The sequence below is a fragment of the Periophthalmus magnuspinnatus genome, chromosome 16 (genome assembly GCF_009829125.3).
Source record: "Periophthalmus magnuspinnatus isolate fPerMag1 chromosome 16, fPerMag1.2.pri, whole genome shotgun sequence".
Classification (NCBI taxonomy): domain Eukaryota; kingdom Metazoa; phylum Chordata; class Actinopteri; order Gobiiformes; family Gobiidae; genus Periophthalmus; species Periophthalmus magnuspinnatus.
Genome location: NC_047141.1, coordinates 18,865,305 through 18,882,100, shown reverse-complemented (window position 1 = coordinate 18,882,100; position 16,796 = coordinate 18,865,305). Strand labels below are relative to the sequence as shown.

General features: G+C 39.7%; 1 protein-coding gene across 1 annotated transcript; it reads right to left on the bottom strand.

Annotated features, from left to right (window-relative positions):
• Positions 1-7,706: 7,706 nt before the first annotated feature.
• pou3f2b (POU class 3 homeobox 2b) lies at positions 7,707-9,384 on the bottom strand. The gene has a single exon (XM_033981804.2). It carries the CDS (start codon positions 9,332-9,334, stop codon positions 8,210-8,212), a length of 1,125 nt encoding a protein of 374 aa, XP_033837695.1. The 5' UTR covers positions 9,335-9,384; the 3' UTR covers positions 7,707-8,209.
• Between the last annotated feature and the right edge of the window lie 7,412 nt (positions 9,385-16,796).

Here is a 16,796-nt window from a genome sequence, read left to right as displayed (position 1 = left end):
TAAACAAATGGCAAAACTGTTCTTCCAAAGCCACAGTAACAGTTTGAACACTAAAGACGTGTTGTGACTATTACTCAGGGGTTAGACCTTCTATTTTGTGTTATTTTTTACTCCTAAGACCAGCACATTACAGTGACTTGAGTTCACTTTGCGTTTACCTGCTGGTGGAGTGGCATTACTATAACACAAAGTACATACACAAGTGTTGAGTTAGCACTGATTTTATTGTCATTGAGTCAATGTCGCTGAATGTTAAAATAAAAAAAAAAAAAAAAAATGTTAACGTTGTATTAAAATATACAAACTTTTTCTTTGAAAAACAAAACTTGAACTGAACTTGAATTTATTTTTAGGGAGTTAAAATAATATTTGTGCCTTATCTTTTGAATGTGTTACTTTGTAGTGCTTTGCTTTATGCTGTTTAACCAAAGTTGAATGTCACTTACTGTCTTTCATCTTTGTGGCTTTGTATGCAAAATTTATGTATATTTATTTTTGTGTAATGATGCTTTATTTAAATCAATATTTCATGTTCAAAGTAGAAATATTATGTATAATTTTGTTATTCTACTGTTCTGTTGTAATCTGACTGAATTAGCCCAGCTCAAACATCACATTCAGCCATTCGGATCTGTTGATATTTCTCAAGTAAATTTGTTTTGGCTTGAAGTTTTTTTTCTTCTAAAGTTACCTGCTAGTTCTTCTTAAAAAAATATTTTTTTTAGTATTCAGTGAGAAATGTATGACTAACAGAGTTGGATTGGCTGTGAGCTAAGAATCGCAGTCACGTCTTGAACCAAATATTACTAGTATTTGGTTGTCTCCTTGTATTTGTAATGTATTTATGCCTATTGTAAACACATGTTGTCATTGGCCTTCTTATAGTTGCCCACTTATGTGACTTTGTACACTCTGAATAGGTGAGCCACTGATTTTAAATAAATGGGAAATGATGATTGCTGCTAAAGAATCTATTTTTTCTTCTTGTGTAATCCACTTAAATGGGTGAGCACAGTTGGAGGCTTGTCCGGTGACCATATTTCCACTGTACTGTAAATATTATTATTGTAATACATCTAGGCTTCAAAAGTACAACAGTAAGTGTGAACAAGTGGCAAGTACATTCACAACTAGCCGTGTGATTACTCAACATGACTGATTCGCTAGTTGTTGTGGAATGATCCTTTTTCTCTCCCTTTAACCCTCTGCCATTTTACAGTCTATTAATACCAGCGGGAGAAGTGGCATTAGCCTGTCTTCTTAACGACCTTTTAATGAATTGTTTATGCCTGGTTTAATGATGTATATTGTGGCCCTGTAATGTGCCCTAATCGCGGCGAACGAGGCTGAAGTATTAATTTGGACTGCCTCCCCAATGATTATTCTTGCTTATGCTGGTGTGGCTTTACAGATGCAAGGCGTGATTCATAGCAGCTTGATTTCTGGCTGTCACGGTCCTCTACAAGCCTGATATATCCAGAGGGGATCTGCAGCAATTAGTTGAACGTTTTATTTGTCTTTCAACAAGCTTACACACATACAGAGAGAACCCGGGATGGCTCTGCTAAGGGAATAAATGGATAGAAATGCAGACCCTGAATAATCAATCTTACATTAAATGCAAACCAGGGAGAGGGTTGAGGGGTGGCGCAAGGTTCCCGTCTATCTCCTCCTTTTGTCTATGAACCACAAGAGGTGTATTTGTAGATGTACTGTACCTCAATGGAAATGGTCTGCGGCGTTTTCAAACTTGCTCCAGGGAAGTCACGACCTAATACCAGTCATTATCCAGCTTTATACACCCCCTTTCTGAATATACCTCAAATGATATAAAACGAGTTATTCATACTATACTATATCTGTGTAGACCCTCAGTTGTTTGCTATGGATCAGACCTGGACAACTAAGTTAAATCTGTCAACTGGACAAATCTTGTAGGAGTGAAGTTTCGCTGTGAAACGTCTTCACTCCTACAAGATTTGTCCAGTTGACAGATTTAACTTCGTTGTTTGCCATACTATACAATTCTTCAATATGTCATTCCTTTTAAATGTCTTAGAAGTGTCTTAGAACCCTTTTAAACATGCATAACTTAGAGAAAACTAATTTTTAAATAAGTCATGTGAACCAAATAAGTAGAATAAATGTAATATCATTGTATCATTTAATCTATTTTTATAATGAACCCACCACATCAGCCCGGCACCACAGCATCATGTTGTTTTCTTTACAAAGATATCAAGAATGTCACAGTAGATTTTCCGCAGATCCGCCTATGTAGTTTTCAGTGCTGTTAGTGTGTCTCTTTGGCTAAGTTTAAATCCAGAAGGATAAAAGTTGCAAACAAAGATAATGCCCGTAACATTTACACGTCTTGGATTGAGATCGATTTATCTGCGAAACAACAGCCCTGTGTCTTATTGTCAGCAAACACCCACTCTTTCTAAGTGGCATTTAAACGTGTCATACTTTAAATTTGTTTTGTACAGAAGCACATTTGTTATTGCTTTGTTTTATTTGGTGAAACAAATAAGTAGTAAAACCTGTGGCATTTTAAAAGGCATTTGTTGTCTCTTTTTTTTTATTTACAACTATATAGTGTGACTGGATTTGGGTGGCTATTGTAATTCCATGTTGTCATTTAATGTAATAACTTGAATATACTTCAGTTCTTGGTAAGGATTGAGGTTTTACAGAAGAAGATAAAGGGAAAATGGGTCACAAACTCTGTGCTGATACAAACCCATGGAGATTGTAGTTTGAGAAAAGGATACGTTTCTCAATATTAAATCACTGCACTAAAAGTAAAAGTAAAAACAAAAAGAAACATATTAGCAACTAAGAAAGTACTTACTAAGAAATATTAATGGCTAGTCTCAACAATATAGAGACCATGCATTGTGAACCCACCTAGACGGTTGATGCCCAAAGCCCAGAATTTGCTGCTACACCCCTGTAACCACTGACAAAAGATACGCAACGAAGCAATAGGTTTGAAGACTGGTGCCCTGCCCCATGCATAGTGATTTTCCATTCATTTCTCATTCATTTTTATCTAAAACTGAGATGCCATTGTGTTTTAGTCACAACATTTCCAGGCACCTTTTTCAGCTCTGTAAGATTTGATCACTTTTGGTTGGTCTGGACTTATCACTTTGTAAGCCGTGTAATAGATTATTTAGTATATGAATTAAATCTTCATAGTGTTTCTAACTTACTTTTTTTCATTCAATATTTTATTTCAGTCATTTGAGTTGAGTTGACTTGTATCACAACGTCATGGAGCACTCACAAGAAAATCAGCAACAGTGTAATGTCCATGCCAAAGGAGAGGAGCATGTATCACAAACAGGCCGTTGCACAATTATAGCCTGAATAATTACGTGCTGAAGGGGAGACACGACGCGCCCCAGTGATCAGCAAAGTTCATGTGAAGTTATAATTAAACAATAACTCGTTTACAAATGAACGCACACCCGCATTTGTGTACTTAAGTGTGCGCTGCGTAATTAGCCGCGATGCATCTGAGCGAGATTGAAGAACAACAATGTCAAATGGTGGAATTATATTGAGCTTGTATCTGTGGCAGACTGTGTGGGGGAGAGGAAGAGGAGGAGGAGGAGGGGGAGGAGGAGGAGGAGGAGGAGGAGGAGGAGACTGAGGGACTGATGGATACAATGCCCGTTATATTGGCACCACTGATTCAATTTCTTTCTTTTTTTTTATGTGGATAATGTTGTGTTGGAAGTTTTTTGGAGAATCTCTGCCCCCAAGATCTTACATACAGTACATTTAGTCAAATCATGGCTTCTTTTTGTTCTGAAATTATTGCTCTGATGTTGAAAAGTCAATGTATGTCCTATTTTCTGTCCTATTTCCTTATAGTCACCTAGGTCAACAAAAAATAAAACTAATTTTGCTCATGGTCTTATTGTAGTGCCATATTCTGGTTGTGTGGTTATGAAAATGAATGGTCAAATAATGATTTTGTAATGTCATTGCAAGTTTTGTTTTTAATTTAAATAATATAATTGAAATTAATAAAACATTAAAAAGCCTTCTTTGCACATACCAAAGGTGCGATTAATTGTGGAGACTAATGTAATGAGTTTAATTCATTTGTCCCACTGTTTCAAAAACAAAATCAGCAAAAATCTAGCAGAGATCAGACCAAATTTCAAGTGAATAATAATTGCCTGGCTTTTTAGACAGGGTCAGAAGTAAATCCTATGAGACATTATGTTACAGCACACAGTGTTATCTGGCATTATCTTCAATTTCACTTTGATTTGTCATTTTCTTCCCACAAGCTGACAGATTTGTTTTCTTTCTTCTGAGGAAAAAATAATAATTCTTCTTAGTCTGGGGCTTGTTTTTCAAAATGTTCTTGAAATCTGGACCTTTTGAAAAGAGTTTTGTGTATTTTAGCCTATATTTAAAACATATTGACCTTTAGCAAGAGGATAACCTTTTTAGTCTCAAGTGCCACTTTAATGGTGAGATTTGCGTGGCTTTTGGAGGAAGATAAGAGATGGACTTCTGTATTTAGGCTACTGTATTCTGCAGCCTCTTTGATGTGCAATTCTTTCCAAATCAAACAGTGATTACTTTAAATAGCCTAATTCTGCAATATTCTCTCAAACTGATCCATTCAGTTCTCCATCTGTGTAGGACTGATCATTTGAAACATCAGCGAAACATCGTAAAATGTGACTTTGGTCTTATCTGCGTTGGGTAATTAAATGAAACCTTGGGACACACTATCCTACAGGGTTATTTGTGTTCCGTCGCCAGTAACAACAACGTACAACTGAGTGTTATGCTGCCACTAGATGGGGCTAGAGCACTGACTAACCTTGCTTCACCCTGTGAACCACAACATTGGATCTTACGCAGTAAATGCTGTGAGAGCCTGGTGGGAAATTCGGAGTCACCTAAATAAAAAGGTGTAATTAACGCGACGCGCTATTAATTGCTTCTGTTATAGAGACGATGAAGGGCGCCAGGCCGCACTTGTTTCTGATTTCTGGCCTCTCAAAGCGCTCTCGAAACATTACAGGCCGAATCTCCTCACGTCACCTAATGCCAAACACCCAGAAGGAGCTGAACAGGCCTGCTCCTGAGACTGTGATATCTACAATCACAGGCCTGTTTCTGCTACAACAAACTCGTGGGCATTTCATGTTTAACATTAAAACATACATAACAGCATAAAGTTGTAGCTATAGAATGCGTGGATGGAACAATAAGTTGACTATTTTGGTTTGGTTATTTTTAAATAATAATGGACCTGCAATCAGTGCGCAGGCAAATAATGGTTCAGATCTCAACTGATTTGTTTTTTGATGCGTTTAGGTGTTTGCTCGATATAGGCTCTACCTATGAGGTCAGACTGCACCGACATAAATGTATTATAGTGTTGGTGAAACGGGGGAGAAAAGTTAAAATGTTGTGTTCTTTCACAGAGGCATTGACACGCTGCACTGGAAGTGAAAAGGCAAAACACCTGGAAACGCCAATGCCCGCGTCATTGGGCCCAGGCCTCCATATTAACGCAACGAACCATGTTGATAAATATGAAAGGTGGATAAATGCACGTCATGCCTCGCCTTTAATGCCTTACATTTTGATATTTTCTTCTATAAATATTTTTGCATCCTGGTCACATTTAAAATAGCCCAGCCAAAATAGTAGGCTAGGCAGGTAAATTAAAGGTGATGAATTCTGTATTTTAGACACACAAAACACAACAAAATCATATTAGTAAAGATAATATTTAGTCGCAGATAAGGTATTTATCTATAAAACAGCTTCTGTGTTAACAGTGATGATTTGTTTGGATCTGTAATGAGCGGGAAAGAAATGTATTTCTTTGTTGAACAAACGCCGTTTGCGCACACAGATTTGGTTGCATAAAACAAAAGTAGCCTATATTAAAAGCTTGGGTTGATTTGGATCTCGGTGTTGTCCTTACAGAAAGCCGCAGATGATGACAGATGTGCGCTTGTTCTCAGTCAGAGCTGTGGTGCCTGAGCAGCCCGGGGCAGGAACAACACATCACGGCATTACAACGTGCCATTCATCAGCCCTCACTCTCCTCCAGCAGTAAGAGGATAGATGCATGGCACCGCAGCTGTCAAACTATAGCCAGGCTCACACCGTGGAAATGAACATATAATAAAAGGCTTTAGTTTGGAAAAAAGCTGTTTAATATCAACCCCATCATTTAAAAATGTGCAAGTCCGTAAAGTCCGTGTGGCGCAGGATGAGGCACCAAGAGGCGCTTCCGCCAGTGCTTCCTCGAGCCCAAGTTCATCCAGTGAATATGACAGAGCCTAAATCACCCAGAAAACAACAAGGCAATGCTGATTGCTACAGCTCTACGTGCCACACTTTCCACTGAACCAGAATCTAAAATTAAAGCTACTGAGGATTGGTTTTGTGTTCTGCATGGGGAAAATGAAGACAAAGGCTGCGACAGATTGTCCCTGGATCTCTGCGCAAAACCAAACACAAATCTCCGGAGAAAAGATGTATATACATTGAACTGTGGCGCTCCATGAGACGGTTTACTGGCAATTCGCATCTGAAAGTACTAAATTAAATATCTGTCTCTCTCTGTTCTAAAAACAAAGCATAACCATTCCCATATATATTTGTGTCATCTATAAAAAGCAATAGAATAAATTACAGTCTTAGTAAATAAATAAAAGAAGGAAGAATGGGCAAAGTAAATCAGGGTAATACCAGGTGCAACGCAACTAAAAACAAAAAGGCTGCAATGGGATGCCAGAAAAACACCAGATAAACACCCAATTCGATATCTTTGATCATATGCTCTGTTTTTCATTTATGCACTTTTATTCGGGGCCTTGTTTACCACCTACCCTCTCTTGTTTAGGCTATTTAAGCTTTTATTTACTCAGTAACAATATGAATTATAATTGATCAATTTCTATAGAAAACATTATTTTAAACAAAAAATAAATAATACATATTTGGACTACTCTGATTTTAGTAAATTTCTTGGTGGTATCTTTTTAACAGACCATGCATAATGTAAATTATAACAGCAAATATCTGCTTTTATTAATATGCAATAACATTGCATAAATATTCATTTCAGATCGTAAAGCATTTTGGCAGGTATGCGTAAAAACTAGCATCTTTGTAATGACATGACAAATTAACAAATCAGACTGTATTGAAAATTGGTCATATTGATTTAAATTTCTCAGATAAAACATAACGTTGTCAAGGTTATTTAGGCAGATCAGATATAATCTACATTTCAGTGAGATGATACCTATAGTTTGTTGAATACAAAATAAAATAAAAAATGTTGTAAAGAAAATTTTAAAAGTGCTCCAGTGAAAAAAGAAAAAGGGAAAGGAGACTTTTTAAAAAGTTATACAATATTTACAAAAGTGAATCCAGATGCTCTGAGAGTTTTAATAGCCCTACGTCCCTCTACTGTACCATCATTAGTGGTGTGTGGAAAAGTTCCAGATAATCCAATCAATCGCAGGGAGGGGGGCCAATAATCAAGGCTTTGTGGCGTGAAGGTATAGTGGTCTTTTTGTTTGATGTGGGAAAGGTCATAGACCCTTCTCTCACAATAATAATAATAATAATAATAATAATAATAATAATAATAATAATAATAATAATAATAATAATAATAAATACACTGTATATGACCTGCACTTTCCTCAGCATCTTTCGTTGCTCCTGGACTGGCATATGGGACCCAGACCGTTGTCCCTTAGCTGGACACCTTTACAGACTTCTCCTTCAGTCAATTAGCGACCCCCTATGCCTCCAGACGCCCACTCGTCACTGCTGGACGCCATGAAACTAATCGCCATTTTCACTTTTACGCACAACCAAAATATGAGCAGGATGAAGTGCAGGGGGTAAAAACTGCTAAGAAACGCACCTATACCTTCAATTTAAGGGCGCACACGCTCCCTCCCTGTTTAGTCTGAATGCACAATAGGGGCAACACCTTGAAACTGCGTCGACTGAAGTCACAGTGCTGGGCATGTATCCTCAGAGAACAGCGTGTGTCCCCACCAGAAACCCACTGCAGATGTAGTTTACTGCATCTATTATACATAAAACACCCACTATTTCAGTCATAGTCCAGTGGTTTACATATAACCTTGAGGGATAAATAAAAACAAAGGACGAGTCCTGGAGTCCGCGTTCACTGGACCGGGGTCTGGACCCCGTGGTGCGGCGGCGTGTCCCCGTACACATCCTCGCTCCCGGGCAGCGCTCCTCCCGGGGGCGTCATGCGTTTCTCTTTCTGTCTCCTGTTACAAAACCAAACCCGAACTACTTCTTTCTCCAAGTGAAGACTGTCCGCCAGGGAGATAATTTCCGACGCTGCTGGTTTTGGGCACTTCAGAAAATGGCTCTCCAAAGCTCCCTTTACGCTTACCTCAATCGAAGTCCGTTTTTTTCGTTTCCTTCCTTGCGCTGCTATTTTGTCTAAGCTCGTGGGGCTGCCCGACGTAGAGTCCGCCTCTTCCAGCCACTTGTTCAACAGAGGCTTGAGCTTGCACATGTTTTTGAAGCTGAGCTGCAGGGCCTCAAACCTGCAGATAGTGGTCTGGGAAAACACATTTCCGTACAGAGTTCCAAGTGCAAGACCCACGTCCGCCTGCGTGAAGCCAAGCTTGATCCTGCGCTGTTTGAACTGTTTGGCAAACTGTTCCAAGTCATCTGACGTCGGCGTGTCCTCATCTGAGTGTTCGTGGTGGCTCTGCGGCCGGTGCTGGTGCTGATGTTGGGACTGCGCGTGCGAATGCTCGCTGAGATGCGGGCTGTGGTGTTCTTCGTGGCCATCTCGGAGGCTGCTGTGGTGTGACATGGCCTGACCACTGCCCGGCAAAAGCCCGTTGACACTAAAGCCCGGCTGGGAGTAGATCAAGCTCTGACCGTTTGTGCTCGCCATACTCGGGATGTGCGCCGCGGTAGTGGTCCTCCAAGCGCGCGCATCGTGATGGTTCCCGTGATGCACCAGGTGGCGCGTTTGATGTTGCAGGTTGCCACTGGAACTGTTGTTGTGCATGTCCTCTCGGGCACCCTGCACCGTGGGCTTGATGTCCTGTTCTGCCCACGGTGTAGCCTCTCCGTGGGACAGTGCCGTGATCCACTGGTGCGCGTGGCTTAGCGCGTGGCTGTTGGTCTGCAGCGGGTAGTCGCCCTGCAACAGGCTTTGTGCGTCCCGGTACGCCGTGGCTTGCTGCATGCCGCCGGGCTCCGCGTGCACGATGGACGCGCTGGACGTGAGGATGCTGTAGTGGTTAGACGCTGCGGTCGCCATGACTCCCGGAGCCGGACTGCTTGCTCTTACGGAAGCCGCGTCGCATTTGACAGAGCCTCTCTGCCACAGGCGGCTCCCAGGCGCTCTGCCAAGCGGACGCCAAGGCGCACCTGGACCGAGCCCCACCTCCTCCACGCTCATTGGATGTTGGAGCGTGATGGACGTGGTTACCAGGAGCAACCGAGTGGCGATTGGCTGCGGGGATGTCTCCGCGAACACTAGGGTCTTTGTTGGAGAGGTGCGAGCTGGGGCTCCAGTGGAAGTGAAGCTGGAAAGCAGCATGGGGCGAGGAGCGCGCGGAGCTGCGGGTGACTGTAAAGGCACAGCTGATTTCCTTTGATGTGGTCAGTTTCCAGCACCTTGCTGGAGCTGTAGGACTATCTGACCCGGAATCTATGCATGGACATGGAAATCTGGATACACTGTTCTTTGCTAAGGTTCTGATCATTCTGTGTTACGTTCTTATAATGTACATAAACTTGTTTTTGTAATTTACAGGCTAAAGATAACTTATTTATAAATCATCATGCAAGTCAGACCACTTTTTCTTTCTTTCTTTTTTTTTTTTTTTACAAAAATGATGCTGAATTTTTGAAAGTTGGATGGATTGTTTTTCACTGTATATTTAATTAAACATTGTTGCTCTTTACTTCACAAGGCAGTCAGAAAAATATCAGATCCACAAAGATCAATGACAAAAACTTACATAAACTAAGCTGTTGAAATGAATATGATGATGTTCTGTAATTTAGTAAAATGCGACCAATTATTAGTTGATCCTGATAAATGTGTTTATTACAACATAAGCCTATTGTAAATCTAAAAATTAAGAAACATCATAAGTAACAGATGTTAATAGATATAGTTAATGCTATTGCTCAAAGAGTAAACAAATTTAGTTGACAAAGTTTGTAATTTTATTTTTTTCAATTTCACATAACAAATCCATTCACAGAGTTTACAGCATCAAAGCCTGTTTTGAGGACCACTGAGAGCTATCCATGATTCTTTACATTTCCAAAGCCCTGGCCCAGCTGCTGTATGTGCCTAGAGCTCATCTTCAGAGAGAGGGGACAGACTGAAGTGAAGAGGCGGATTAGACCAGGCCCGGAGTCCAGACCAGTCCAGAGCGGGACAGCTGTCGTCCCCCCAGCGTTAGCTTTGAGGACGGGACATTGTCCAGAGAGGGGACATTCCTGGCTGGGCACTGCTGGTTGCCATAGGGAGAGGTATAAATGAAAGGAGGGCGTTGGTGTCGCTGCTGCTCCCCCTGCTCCAGGACAGTCTAAAGACCTCTTTTTAGAAAGACTCTGCTAGGACAATGCCTTCTCCGGGACAGAGGAAGGAGGGGTGAAGAGAAGCACCCCTCAGTAGTATGAAGGCCGAAAAACAGAAAAAAATGGGAGAAATCTTTAAGTCTCTGCTCAAAACTTAATACAACTAGATCAAGAGGTATAAAAATCAAACTTTAAAGAAACCTATATTAGCAGTGTAAATTATTACTTACATTAAACAGAACAATTAAATCCAAAAGAAGTAAAGTAGCAGAAACTGGCCACAAATTAAAGCTATACATCAATGACGACAGAGCTTCAGTCTCAACAATTCATGACTTCGGAAATACGTATGCAAATTACTTAAACTGTAATTAGACATTTTATTTAATAACACAAAGCTATAGCTTTAAAATTAAAGGCACAAAAAGTAATTATCACAGAGATATTTTTGAAAATAGAATAATACGAGCATTAGGCCTTATACAACAGTTTTCAAAGTTCAAAACTGCAGACATTTAAAATTGAGCAAAAGTACTTGGCATATTACTAAAAGGTCGAATATAAGTAATAAGAAGAGCACATTTAACAGGGATACAATATAATGTTCTGTGCACAAATATTGTATAATGACATTTTTAAAAATCCACAATTCACAACTTAAATATTTTATCATGGAATTTAAACTTCACAATGACACAATTTTCACTTGACTTTATTTTGTATTGTCAACTCATCACCAGTTGCCAAAACCTTTACCATTTAATTATATTTCCCAAATCACTATAAATACAAGTGTGGTATTTACATGACAATAAAATGTGTGTTTTTATTTAACTTTGTTCCAGAAGCTGTGCATCTGTTTACAAGTCATGATGAGAAACTGAAAACGGTGATTTTAGCTTATACTGTAGCTATTGATTTAAAGCTTCAATTGGGCCTTTAATGCAACTAATTTTACTGATAATAATCCAGAACGCAGCTGCGCTTAAAAGTGCTTGGTTTAAGTCGGAGTGGGAAAAGTTTCTAGGCACGGCTCAGTAATTCATTCTGGTAATACTGAACATTATTGTGGCGTAACACTGAAATCGGCCAAATCAAAAGAACATTGTGGTAATTAGACTGTAATTCAAGGCATTACCATATCGCCACACAGGCTTAAATAGTCGTGTTGGGAGAAACGCAAAGCACATTATTTTAATGGTGTAATATGCAAACTACGGCTCGTTTCAATTATATGGCTTAACAATGCATAAATGATGCGAGCCTTGTTATTTGGACTGCGGGGTCCTGGGTTAGTCCCTCACATGGGCCACTGTTGGGCTATGTCAGTACAGTAGAAGTCGGGGCACGAGACTGACTGCCAAACTACATTTAAGGGAATACAAATGAACAACGAGAATTTAAGCGTTAAATTAACAGTAGGATAATTATATGACCCGTGTGCTGTAAAGATTCAATTTCGGAGGCTTTAATTAGGCGACTGTCTCCCTGTACTGTACCAGCTCACAGCCCGCTGCCAATTTCTCACCAGCAAGCATCCTACAAGCGGAAATAATTAGATTTTATTAAGACATGGCTCGGGTAATAAAGTAAATCAAAGACAGGGCTGCATAAGTATGATATGTTTTTAAAATGTTTCACAGACAGTCCACTGAGTCCAATTTATCCAAGGACAGGTCTATCAATTGTTAGCACTGTGTCATATCCTACTCTGACCGCTGTCTACATGAGGAAGGAGATCTGGTGACTTTTATACATGTGCTGAACAAGAAGGGATTGCACAAACACTGGTTTAAAAGCCCCACTGCATCCTGGGACGCGTTGGCTGTTACAGGTGATAAAACACAATGCTATACAATCAGATGTTTAACAGCTTAGTATTAAGTGCCACAGAGCGAGAAACTGTCCCATTTGGAGCATTATTGGTTTATTACAGAAGCGGCTTTAGGGAGCAATCCTGCTAAAGGATAGTACTTTGTATTGTGTGACAAATAGAAAGAAAATCAACACGGAGGCTATTGTCAATACAGGAGAAGGATGCCTATTGAGCTCACATAGGACTTCTTTTTTCCTTCCACAGTGTAAATAATCTGTATAATCCTGACAAAAATTCAAACCTTATCCAGGCATGGGACAAGCACAAAGAAGAAACCATTATTTGTACCATTCGTTTTTTCATTGCAATTATGTATATTGGCATCATTCATAATTATGTTGCACAGTGCTGTAAAAATCAAATGTTAAGATAAAGTTTGTGATTTAGACTGCATATACACAGCTAAAACTTCCACTACTTTTCTATTCAAGGCAGTGCATTTCAAAGCAATAACAAAGACATTGAGGCTTCATTTCTGATTAGCCGTTCAGATATCAAGGTGTCTTACGTAATCAGCCCCGCGCTGGCCCTCCAGCTTTCATCTCTACTGTAATTGTTGTGTGCATCAAAGCGATCGGGAGCGGACTGACAGTTTGTATGGGAGAAATAAAACAGCGGGCGAGTGACGACATGGGGAGAGAGAGAGAAGGGGGAGGGGCCTTACAGGAGAAGGACATATCGGCCTGAAGAAAGGAAACTGGAGAGGACTCAAAGTGGGAGCGAGTTAACGAGTGGGACAGCGTTAATTGTGTGCATTGTGCGTTTTCTCTATTGGCGAGTGCGTTCGTAGAGCAGCAGCCCTCCGACACCGCAGCCAGCTCTCAAACCCGTGTATTCCAACGCAATTAGGCCACTCAAAGACCTGCTTAAACCTGCACCCCCACTGCATAGAGCCGTGGATAGCTGCAGCTCCTGTGGGTCCCCTCCATTGTAGCGAGGAGGGGTGTGCTCTGTCCCCCTTTGAGCTCTGAGGCCCGGGATGAAGAGACCACCCCCTGGGAGCAGAGAAAAGGAGGGATTATACCTCTTTTTTTGTTTGTGCCGTTCACTCACTTTTTATCTTTCTGTTTTAGGAGTGCACCTCAGTCTCACAGCTGTGAGAAGTAGAAGTTCGTTTTACAATCAACACCGTTAAACTGTATAGTTTCATCACTGTCATGATATTCCAATTCACTTCTGTTCAATTTTCAAGAAAAGATAGTTACTATTACTTATGTGCACAGTAAAAGTATTACTAGTAAGAATTGTATCTAAACAACCAATTATTAATTTTACTAAAAAGGTTGTGACTATGTGAAATATAGGTGTATATATAATGTAAAGAGTTTACAAAGTTTGACTTCTGCCACTTCTATTAGTACAAATCCTGCACAAAGGCAAAAAATGTTAAATATTTTAAGATTTTAGAAAATGCTTCCACAATAGATATTAATAATAAAACTGCTCCGGCTTAGTATTACAATGATCTGCTACTTACCCAACCACATTTTGTTACTACTACCATAAGTACAAACAAAGAAAGGTAGGTATTAGTTCCTAGAAATAAGTTTGAGGATGGCAGGAGATGGTCACACAAGCACTGTGCTTTCCCTTTCCTGTTTCATTATTCAGAATCATATATTTCAACAAGTGGCATCTCCGTTCGCACCAGTGCCAGTCAGTGGGTGCTCTCTGTGCGCAGCGTTAAGAGAAAGCTCCTCGCGATAGCAACGTTTTCTTTTGGCTGCCTTTCAACGTGTCTCATATCCCCCTGAAAGCATTTAAAAGAGATTACGCTACACCTCCCCAATAAGAGGAGAGAGAGGGACAGATAGAGAAGGGGAGAGATAGAGAGGGGGAGAGGGGCAAAACTGGCACATTCACACCTGCAATACAACTCAATGGCATCATCAGATTAACAAGGTAATCCACACAATGAGCTCTTTGATTCGTGCGGTTTTGGCAGGCAGTGACGCCAAGCATAATGCACGCTGTTATTTTGGGCCGTCCCAGCACGAGGGAGCCTGGCAGACCATGTTCCCTTATTCTGTTCAGAGAAGATTTTAAAGTGCAGTGTGGTGCCCGTGTCCTATCCTAGAAATTATTGGGAGGATGTTTTTCAGGGGATTTGAACACATCTATGGGCATTTCAACTTCAACCACCACTCATAGAATATCACATTAGGGATGATCCAATATGAATTTCAACTGCTGCTGATGTCGATATCAATACTAAAGGATCTATAGTATACCCCACAAACTGTAAAAAAGTATGCATTTCTCCTGTATAAAAAATACATTGTTGTAATGTACAGTATATTCTAATTGTGAAGCTCATTAGCGTTCTTGCTCTTCAGTCTCTTTTGTAACCATAAAATATATATTTACACCTTCAAAAATACTTATAAGTAAGTTGTAGTTACTTACAATTTGACATTAGCATTATTTCATGAAATGGCTAGAAACAAGACAGTTAACTGTTACTATAGATAGCTCTCTGGACATACAGTATCCATGCGTGTACCTATAGATGTGTGGTGGTTTTCTCTCCCATTGCTCATGTGGAGCTGGATTAGCCCCATGTGCCTCGTTCGTCAGCACACAGGCAGCAGATGGCAGGAGACGTGTTACCGGCCGCACCACTATGTAACGTGTCTCTAATTGAAACATCAATACAGCCCTGTCAATACATTAACGCTACTCTGCAGACGGCCCTACCTTCAGACCTGGATATGAGTAATTAGATATAAACTCTGTCATTGTTTAGCATGTTTGCTTCTTTAATATTAGCATTTTAAATATGGCAAACTTTTATAGTCTAAGGGGAATTTTGTCATTATCACATGCTATGACCCTGAGAGCGGAATAGAAAATAAAGTAATACATAAAAAAAAATCTGCAAGTTTTTAGTCATTATGAATATAGATATTTCCACAACTGTTACAACTGCTAATGTTAATATAGTGTAGCAGATTAATGAAATATTTGTTCAGTTGGTGATACAAGTTAACTGGCCTAACGTTAGATCGCTTTTCATTTTTTGTCTAGTCTATGAGAAAAATCTATGGAAACAAATACATCAGTGGGGAGCATTGGCTAGCACCTTTTTTTTTCAACATTTAGGAATTATTTGTAGCAAAAACACACTTGTATCATCAACTGAAGAATTAGTCTGGCCCAAAATATACATAAGCTGCTACACTACTAACATCACTCAATGTAGTAAAACTATTAAGTTACTTTGTTTGTATATCATAGGACAGATGTACTCTCTACAGTTTCTTGTTTTCCCTGAATTGATAAAAAGAGACTTGGTTCAGAGATTATCAGTAATTTGGTGTTATGGGGCAAAATTCAGAGGAGAGCAAGAAGAAATTAGGCAGATAGAAATTAATTTGTTATTTGTCCAACTCAATGAGGAGTGTCACAGCACTGTTTAATGAATGGGTAATCCATTTCTTATTGCTCTGCGCTGAGTTCACCCTTCAATGAGGTGGAAAAAGACAAACATATCTCTCACCGGAGCTTTCCTTCCGGAGGTAAACGAGGCTCAGGGCTCGCCCCTCGAAGTCATTTGTTTTTGAGTTGTGATTTATATGTTTGGGGAGTGATTGAGTTTTTAAAGCAAGTTTGGAATCTGTAATAAATATTGTGTGACATCGCTGAGGCCACACAGCTGAAATACTGTGAAAAATGGATTCATGATCAATTGATTTGTACCTCTGAGGAGCACTGCACTGGCTGTGTATTGCACATAACTAACGTTTAGGAGGTCTAAACAATAAGGGAAAGAAGGGATGCCACAAATAACAATGACAAATTTACCACACACTGTACAAGGAGGTGAAATGTATTTGATTTTTTCATTACACAGTTATGGACCGTATAAAGTATATTACAGAGTCACACTTTTAACCAAATCTTCAATCTCACTTCACATTCAAGCTTTCATGTCTTTATTATGTCTTTTGTACATATGGCATGCAAATCAACATTTATTATAACATTATATATTTAGCATTTGTGAGTTTAAAACCTCTAAAAACTCATTCCAGTTAAGGAGAAGATTACTAATTATTCCTTGTGGCTGAAGTTTTTGATTACCTGTGGTTGTGATTACTTGACAAAAATAATGAAATCTTTTGAGTAGCACATCTTCTTCTTGTCTCTCCAAGACTTTTCCTTCATCCCTGTTAACAAAACAGAGGTTTGGTGTTAACTTGTATAACTTTAAAAAAGTTATTCATAACACATGAACCATTGTGCACACTGCCAACTATCCCAAAGATAGAACCTGCACGCTGTCTGTGTAGTAACCACTCTGGTACCA

Excerpts from the sequence above, each read along its gene's own strand:
- pou3f2b (XM_033981804.2), bottom strand. The coding sequence starts at position 9,334 with ATGGCGACCGCAGCGTCTAACCACTACAGCATCCTCACGTCCAGCGCG.